The sequence below is a fragment of the Trichoplax adhaerens genome, genomic scaffold (genome assembly GCF_000150275.1).
Source record: "Trichoplax adhaerens TRIADscaffold_7 genomic scaffold, whole genome shotgun sequence".
In the NCBI taxonomy this organism is placed as follows: Eukaryota; Metazoa; Placozoa; class Uniplacotomia; order Trichoplacea; family Trichoplacidae; genus Trichoplax; species Trichoplax adhaerens.
The window spans coordinates 3,513,672-3,523,558 of record NW_002060949.1 but is presented as its reverse complement, the minus strand read 5'-3'; the positions used below and the strand labels follow the sequence as shown (position 1 = coordinate 3,523,558).

The 9,887-nt window shown below is 33.5% G+C and overlaps 1 protein-coding gene across 1 annotated transcript; it reads right to left on the bottom strand.

Moving 5' to 3' along the window:
- Window positions 1-3,928: 3,928 nt before the first annotated feature.
- TRIADDRAFT_63338 (uncharacterized protein) lies at window positions 3,929-6,923 on the bottom strand (the record flags this gene model as incomplete). Its single annotated transcript, XM_002114038.1, has 12 exons — window positions 3,929-4,018; window positions 4,109-4,255; window positions 4,427-4,509; window positions 4,669-4,792; window positions 4,902-5,080; window positions 5,233-5,492; window positions 5,596-5,681; window positions 5,774-5,863; window positions 5,961-6,014; window positions 6,089-6,191; window positions 6,308-6,311; window positions 6,818-6,923. 12 exons carry the CDS (start codon window positions 6,921-6,923, stop codon window positions 3,929-3,931), a joined length of 1,326 nt encoding a protein of 441 aa, XP_002114074.1.
- Between the last annotated feature and the right edge of the window lie 2,964 nt (window positions 6,924-9,887).

The following is a 9,887-nucleotide window of genomic DNA, read 5'->3' as shown; positions in this document are numbered from 1 at the left end:
AGTAGAAATTAAGAGTGGAAAGCTTTTATTATTAACATTAATTGAGGTATCTCTATAAAAGAGATATCTGTTCTTAATCATTACATGGACATACTTTACCATAGGTGATGGTAAGACTTGAATTATCTGTAGGTTATAATGCTAATATATGATATAATACTGCAAATAGATAATAATAAATTAAACAGTTGCTTTTACTGTAAAGAACAGGCTTAGATAAATCAGATGATTTTATTGTAATGGGATGTAAAGGGCTAAAACTTGCAGCCCTCGCAATGACGTATCATTTTCCATCCCAGGATCAATATATTATTGGGATCAGGTCAACATATTGTTAACTACATAAAGAACCAAACTCATTCGCAATATCAACAAGATAACAGTTTTATATCTAAGATCTAATATTATAGAGACCAAACTATGATAATCATATATAATTCACAACTGCTAAGAGTGAACTTTTACAAAAGGAGTCGGTTATCTATTCCACGATATACGCTTAATAGCTAAAATAGAGGCTATTGATTATCGTGCAGCATTATAGTTATAATTACAGCTGCAAACGGGCTGAAGTGACAATTAAATACAACATTTCCTAATCCGTGATAGAATGACATACGAACAAACGTTACTTATAGTTTTATTTATTGTGACTTCTATAGAAGAAATATCTAATCATAAATCCATTTGATTAGGTAACGTTATCATTTCCTTAAAATAACAGTAAAATGTATAGACATCTATAAGTAAATCGTTCTTGCTAACACCGTTAAATTATAATGGTTAAATTATAAAGATGGCTAATATGATTGACAGCCATATCAGTTCATAAAGAATAAAGTTTAGTCTTGATGATGGGCAAACACAGACATTTGGACATAATAGGAGTAATTTAAAAAATAAATGCACGTAACAATAAATCAGCATAAGCAAATCGTAGCTGTGACATTTAAAGGTCCTCTAAAATAAACAAATCTTTCCTATTTTTATTTGTTAATTTTTGCAGTTGGTGCTGGGGTAATGTCAATACTGCAGATTGAATGATTTAATTCATGCATAGCTTTCTAGAAGTGATAAATAATAGAATATAGTAACGCTAGAACAAATAATGTAGCTTAAATTACGCATGATATAGAAAATTTTTCTATTTATTCAGTTGTACAATAGCTGTCTGGTAGAACGATTTTATTGTCATTAGGAAAAGGTTTCATGCTTGGCTGATGACGTAAATATTCAGGTAGACTGGCTATTACTGAAGGCATAAACACACGTAGTTTATGAATGCTATTTCATTGAAATTTTATATCAATAAATATCTACACTAAATGATGATTTTCCTTTAGGATAAACAATTATGCATAATACTGGTATAAAAAATTGTAGATAATATCGATTGAAAGGAAAAAATGCTGCATTTATTGTAATACTGCAGGAAATTGTTTATAAGCTACTCTACTCAGTGGGAAAATAGATCCTGAGTTTAGAGTTCACATTGCTCGTAATGTTTTAGAATTGACATGAAAAAGCATTATTGTGAGATCTAACATCATTAATAATATATTAAAAGCTGTGTTCGAAATTGAGTACTACAGTAAGATTTAGTAAACACTATATTAGTAAATTTATTTCAAAATAGACGTTGTAGCATTACGTTCAAGTTCTTAATTGGTAAAATGAACAACTTATTGAACTTTGACGTCTTGTAGAATTGTGGGTTTCTCCATCTTTTTAACGCGTTCCATCGATCATTGTTTTACCTATAGAATTGGCTGTAGCCACTTGTTACAATTAGAATTGAATAATATGAAATATACACATGGACTTTATTGATACACATAAATCACTTAATATTTCCTTGCATATAATATTTAATTAGATCCTTCATTTTTACAGGATACTTTAGCTTGCTGCTACTATAACTTTTATATATACAAGGATATCGGCTTCAAAAATAGAAAATTGCTGCCAATAAATACTTATCAGCAATATATCTACTATCGTATGGAGTTCCCGCATTTTTTATGCTTTAAAAGTTTCAGCTTTGGAAATGAATCAGTTCGGAAAGGATATCATATTTTTCATAAACAATTTATATTAACTTTTAGTGTCAGGGAAGAGAAAAGTGAGACATAAATCCTTTCCCATTACCGCATTTAACAAGTGTAGCTCGTGTTACCATTTAGGATATAGATATTTACAACAATCTACAGGTAATTTTTCTTAAAATTTTCTCAACGCTTTATAGTTTATATTATAGTTATAGTTATTTACGGTAAGTAACTAAATATTGAATATTGACACAAACTTCCTAGTTGAAGATGAAGGATTTTTAAAATATTTCAATTTATTATACCTAACCGATCAAATAATTTAACAGCAATTTAAATTTTTCGGCTGAAAGTGACATCGTATGAGTTCTTGCTTATGTTTTCTAAATTTAGAAAAATCATACTTTAATTAATTAGTAAACAAACTACAACTTAGCTTATCATATTCTCACGCTTCAGATACCTTCGGCATATTTTATTACAGCAATTTGTTATTTTAGTTACTCTACAAATAAATAGTTTTCTTTGACTCATGGATATCAAACGAATGATTCCATCCGAGTTTATACGGGAGCAAGTTCTTTAATTGATATTTTTAAGTAATATACGATTATGCATTTACCGTATCTTTTCAGAGATGATATTTGCAAATACCTTAGAAATTATACGTATAAATTCTACTCTATTATCGCTACGGTTAGGAGTTATTACATAGAAATTTTTCATTTAGGGTTACAGCTAATATGTAATCGAATTATTGTTGATTTATCCAATTGCATAGGTTTATAGCATCTAAATCTTAATAATTACGTAATAAAAAATTTACCATAAGATCTTTTTGATCGGCTCCTTGAGATTTGTTAGGATTCTTGATAATTATACTTATACGTTTGATCCCTTCCTCAAATATCACTAATTACAGTTGATGATATCTAAAATACATTAACTGTAAGCACTCGTAATAATTCATTGTAACATGCATCCTAGTGCACTTCTGGACAAAGACTACATCTTTCAATGCTAAAGTGAAATTAAAATTTTCTAGATCGATAATCATATTAATCTGTTTTCCTGATAGTTTCATAGCACGTAAAGTTTAAAGGGAAACTTAAATTCATCATACTTTACTGGTAGCCTCTAGAACGGCATTATGAGTATTTTCTCGCTACTTCTTAGTGGGACATTCGTTTAACAGTTTAGGGTAAGATGTAGAATTCTTAGCATTATCACCCCTGCCGCACTGAATGGTAATTCATACTTTATCGATTTACATTACAGCGATGAATGAATAATACTTGTACGCCTGTAGGCTTATTACAAGCTAAATTGACGAATTAATAACAGATGATATTTACATTTCGGAACTTCATAAAATTTTACACTTCATTCAACTTCGATTTTAGGGTTTATCGCGCAGTAGAAACTGGCTAGAGACACCAATAGAAATACCGCTTATCTTATACATTCTACGAGGTTGAAACTTGATCTAATACTGATATGCAGTACCCGGAAATTATATCTGACTAACTTTTAAAATTAACAAGTGTCCATATCGTAGACATTATGTACGAGTAAGTGAGAAAAAGCTTTATAAGAGTAAGTCAACGTATTTACTGAAGTGAGCACTAAGTTACATATTTCAAGAATCCAATTTTTCCATAGAGTAGAAATCAAATCATCTTTTTATTGTTTGGCAAAAACATTCAATTTTACCTTATATCTATCACTTAACATTGATACTTAAAGGCTAGTAAATCAATTTTCGTGAAGACATGTTATACGAATATCGGTACTTGCTAAGACAATCATTTTAGTCATGTTTACTTATGCTCACTTTATAATGAGATAAAGACAATATTACTATATTAACGTTATCGTATTTACGCAGTTATTTCAGATGCATAGGTATCGAAGCATTTCTTCTTGTCATCCCATACGGTCGTAAATTGCTCTGGGACTGCATTTTCAACCTAATAAATTAATAATAGGAGAGTATTACGATGCTGAAGTAGATATTATATCTTTATATGCTATAGTTCAAAGTCAAGCATGAACGTTACCATATCGCCATCATTCCCTGTTGGAGTTGAGATGTTCATTTCTGATGATTTTGAAGAGATTATAGTAGTTTGCATTGCTTCCTTACTAAGATAAACCTGGATGCCATCAGTATTACCAATAGATATCGTTGGAACAGCACCGTTTACCTATAGATTATCAGAGACACCTGTTATCTTAAAGATATCTGACGATGAGATTATGCTTGTAGGAAAACAAATTTGCATATCTTCGTATGTCCTAAAACAGACTGAGTGTTGCTACGATATACGTAGCGTACTGTACTGTGCAATCGCTCAATAGTCTGAGCTAGGTCTAACCTGCACTTTCACACTTTGGCAGTTAACGAAATCCATAACGGAAATGACATGATCGAATACAATTGCGGATTTCTTACACGTATCTTTTCAAACGTTTCGTAGAAACAATTGAAGAAAAAACAAATAGATTTGACTTACATAAACTAGTATCAAAAGGTAATAAGTGGTAATACTGTAGATTTAAGAGTATAATACTATATCTTTATTGTACTGTACTAAAACAACATTTTGCATTACGATACCCATTGCAATAGAATTGACTTTTCCTTTTACTTGGATTACGCAGTTGTTGCATTTGTATATGTAAACACTTTGTCTCATATTGGTGTCAGAAATGACAAGATCCTGATTCCCTTCTTGATTTTCCTTAAGAAATACGTAGGACCGTTAAATAGCTGAAATTAGCTAACACGACTTTTAAAATATTATTATCCAAGAATCTTTGGTAATCTACGTTCTGGAAAACTGATCATACCACAATCCATTTTTTTCCATCCAAACGGAATACTGGCGGCTTCTTAGCGACAGGTTTAGTAGCAGCAGGCTTAGGACTTACAGCTGGTTTGCCAGGCGTAGAGGTACTAGAGACTACACCTGATGCCCGTAGAGCAGGATTTTTATGTGTCTTCATGTCATTGGTAACTTTCTTTAAACCTAATAATCATATATACAATATCATAATTGGAATACTGTAACAGTGAGAACTAAATAATACTTAGAAATACCAACTTTCCGGGTTCGCTAAATATTTATAATTGACTGCTGAAACAGCGGAAGAAATGCATACGTGTAACCGCACAACTTACCTTTCGTAACGTCAGCACCCTTATTTAACTGGGACATTAAAGCAGCACGTTCATTACCGCTATTCTTTGGTGGGTCAGCCGTTACAGGCGCCGGTGGTGGTGGTGGTGGTGGTGCAGCAGGAGCTCCTGCGGATACAGCTGAAACGTCCTTGCCTTCAGCATTCCAATTAAGTCCAATTGCATTATAATCGTTAATATATCCTATCAAAGCATTCATAAAACGTCCAATTGACCTAGCCCAGTCTGCTTGTTGCGGGTCACTAGAAATTTAAATGTAGTACATTCATACATGTAGATCATAGCATCCTACAATATTTCAAATTTCTAGTAATCACTGAGATAAAAAAATTTCTTTACACTAACCTGGTTTTAAATTCTTTCAAGACTTTGTTTAGGTAAAATTGAGCTGATTCATAATTAGTCTTGACGTAATTTGCTGGTTTAGGACTCTATTAGCGCGATTCAATTTCAAAGCAATTTAAAATGGGATGTGTCATGGGTACTAAAGAGACTATAATAATAACATTAGACTGCAACTTACTACAGTTACCCATCCAAAACAAAGGATAAATTCATAGACTTCTGATAAATGATTGAAAAACTTGCTACCGCGATTCTTATCACGAAAGGCCTAGATTTGGAATGGTTGGTCAAAATATCACATACAAGAAGTACACCTGTACCATACTTTATAGTAATTGGAATATGGGAAACAATAGGTTACTGACTTGAACTTCACTGATTGCATTCGATAATGGTTTAAGCAAATTCTGTAACGCAGCCTACGCGACAAAAGGATATTGTCAAAATTGATTATAACTGATCTATATTTTACCTAACTGAGTAACGAATTTACCGCCTCAGGAAGCTTGCATTTTGATGCTGTGACAACAACAGCTCTATGAGCTTCGTATGCTTTCTTGGTTAATTCTGCCTGTAAAGAATTTTCGGTAAAGGCACTTTATATTAATTGAAAGAAGTATCATACTGAATCATCTATTAACACTGAATCTTTGATGACGATCGATTAGTTGAGTAACTTCTTTACTTTCACTAGAATACAAGCTCATATTACCTACCTGCTTTGCAACATCATTACCAATTTGATTTGAAAGGTTATAGTATGTATCAAATTCTTTCTGAAGAGCCTATTTAATGGTGCGAAAAGGCGACTGTTAAACCAAGTCCTGTATATGGTCAGCATCATTATGACAATATGTTGTCTATTCATAGCAATTGCCTTAGTCATTGCTATAATATGCTAAATAACTTGAGATAGGCATAAATGATCTATCGAGATACTATTAAAGAGTAAATTTTTAAATCAATTGGATTATGCCTCAACTGTTAGTTGTGTGGGAGCATAATTCAAGTTTGATATTCATTTACAGACCGTGAAAACATTAAAGTATACCTTATCCAATTCTTCAACCATTTCCGTATTTCCTAAGTATATAACGACAGGGTATGTTATGTTAGTCCATGTTATACAATCTACTCTTATAACCGTGTAAGTATACTAAATTTATCATAATTTGCAAGATAAACTGCATGCTATTACAATTTATTGATCAACGTATCCTACCTTCATCGTCAGCAGGTTGGCCCCCTTTCCCTGGGATTTTTTCTAACCGATTGGTAACCGATTCCAAACGGTCTAAAAGAGATGCAAGTCTTTGATCGTTGGCCATGAATGATTCTAAACAGTGCAAAATAGTATATAATAAATACCATCTTCTCATTCAAGAGAAAAGGAGAATGTAATAACAAAGCTAAACTTCAGCATTGACAAATAAAGTTAGACTTGTTCACTCTATGTTAACTATTTTACTACAATTAGTTCTAACAGAGATAGGAATTTTATTGACTACGTTGTCTTTAATAATCTCATTTTATTATTTTATTGTAAACGCAGTTAAAATACCACGTACAGTATTTATCGGCCTGAAAGCAAATACATTATAGGTAGTGATTATAAATAATACAATAGTTAATAAGAATTATTATCATACAGTAGGAATTACGGAAATAATCGGATGATCGTAATGCCTATAGTCATGCAGTGAGTAGTCTATAATGATGAGCTGCCAAGATGATTACCTACTCATAGTATGCCGATATTAGTGAAAGAAATAGTCATGATTATTCCTGCATGCCTGCAGTTACATCTTTTACGATATGAATAGTCCGTCTTTCATCTGAATCGCTGGACTAAACGATACATATTAGCTATTATATTACAACCGTCGCTATTGACTTGCATAATTCAATTTCACAATCGATCCTATTAGTACAACTACTGCACGCTATGCTTGTTTAAATGAAAACTTTGATAGGTTAACCCATATCCCTATCTACGTAAACCAATTTATTTTTGACTTCATTAATACACATGTCTAATTCTAGGCATTACTGTATCCTTGCAAAGACACCTCTTTCGATCAAAGGTGCATATCTATATGCGGTATTCATAACCGTATTACCTACATACGTGTATTTAGATTACTGTGCAAATATGTGGAATAAAGTTAATAGTTAGAACTAGTTGTAAGTACTCGAGGTTGTTCAAAGTATCCATACATCCATCATTACCATTTTAAGTACACTACACGTATCTAAGATCGATGTAGAGGAAGTAGATAATAAAAACTCATTCAAGAATATGGAATCCAACAGTCCTAATACAGATCAATAGGCTCTTCTCATGAACTACGTCTACAGTACTGTATTAAGCTTGAGAACGTGGCTGTGCTGCACTAATAAAGAGGATAGGAGATCAATACGAAAATGGATTGAAACTGTAAGTTAGAAAGCTGTCTAGAGTAACCGATCGATTCCTTGAAGAATGCAATTTTGTACGTTATATCATCTGCAGAATTTACAATTGAATAAGTGATAACAGGGATACGGTATACGGTATGGTTTTCTGTATACGTGATAGGGTAAATTGTTTTTCTACTTTCGTTACAAGCTAGTAAGCTAATGCCTATTTCTAACCGTCTACATCCAGTAAGATTAGACAGGTTTTACAGAGGAAAGCAGGATTCATTCTGCAGTGGTCTAAGTTAAGATTTATTAACTAGCTGGCATTGACAGTCAGAAAGTACAGAGCGCATCTGAACTAAGGATAAAAGGGGCCTTAAGGAAACTGATTTAGAAGGCTGATGCAAGTGGTTGTCCTATTTGCCTGTTATTGTGCGTCCCGTAGCGTCGTGTCATGGCCGTATCATTTAATCGATTCTATTCGTCTTATTGGAAAGTATAATTGACATTGAATTCGCCTACAAAGGCCATCAACATTCCACTTTATTGACATAGTAGCTAAAAATGGCAGTCACTGAGTGAAATTTCATCTTTGATAGAATTGACGAGCATCCATGCTATAATAACGTGATGGATAAAGGAGCAGCTACGGCGAGGGTTTGAAAAGGGCTAAATTGAATCTTGCAAGTATTGCAAGCTATGACTGATGATAGAACTCAGAATATTCCACAGATAGATACCGTACATTCAATATTGGTTAAAAAGAATTCATGGTTGCATCATGAAAACTTACCGAACAGAATAGTCAGCAGTAGAAGAAGGAAATGATTTGAGAAATTTTTTTTGGAGACCTCGTCAAGCAGAAGAGAAGACGTTCCTGGTATGGTACCTGGTAAGGGAGGACAAGAAAGGAGAAAAGTCGTTGGTAGGGTGGGGTCCTTCAGCTATTGCGCAGTGCCATACCGATACCCTGCAGTACCGTATAGCGATGACCTCATAGGGTACGGTACACTATCGATAACGATTTGTGTGCAAAATAATCTGTCACCTATGAAACGATCGCTATCATACAGCAATGGTCTAGAGTTGATATCAGTAGTGACATGCTATTTTGCACACGAAGTTCAGTATCGCCTATTGGAGAACTGTTAATCCACTATTCCAGTATGAAGAATTTTGTACAGTAGTTGCTGTTTTAGCTTTGGAAAGCAGTCAAAGGACTCTTTATCCCTTTGACTTTATCAAGGACAACGGGAAGAGTACTCGAAGTCCTAGGCCTTCTTCTAGTGGTTCATGACTCGATTTTAGATGACCAAATATGACGTCCAATATCCCCCCCATTCCAACAAAATCAATTTTTCAAGACGGTATTGCTCAGTCCGCACAGGACTGGCTACAACGATTCCAGCTAGTATATTGTAGTACGCAGTCAGGGCCAGGGGCTACATACTGTATATATACTACAGTAGGACAGATTTTATCTCTCTATAGTAGTAATCCCTGACGAAGTGTACTGTACTGTAGAATACAGTACAGAGTACAGTACAATACAGTACAGTGTACTGTACAGCACAGCAGTTTATTTAACTGGCTTGTTTAGATTAGCAGAGGATTGCAAGGGAAAGACGCCATGGATGGAGGTGGTCGATAGAATAAGAGGATAGCAACGATAAAGAGCAAGTAGCTTCGACATCACAAGCAGGTAACTTCATTATTGGGATAGTTATAACATTTTTTTGCAATAGTTAATCAGGATCTAAATGATGTAGTTTATTTAAAAATGTCTGCTGCTGTACTGTACTAGCCAGATACGTTCATGCTCGCAAGTTCAGCTCTTTTAATCACCTTAATATGGATGCCATTGATACTGTAGATAATATAACTTCTTAGAC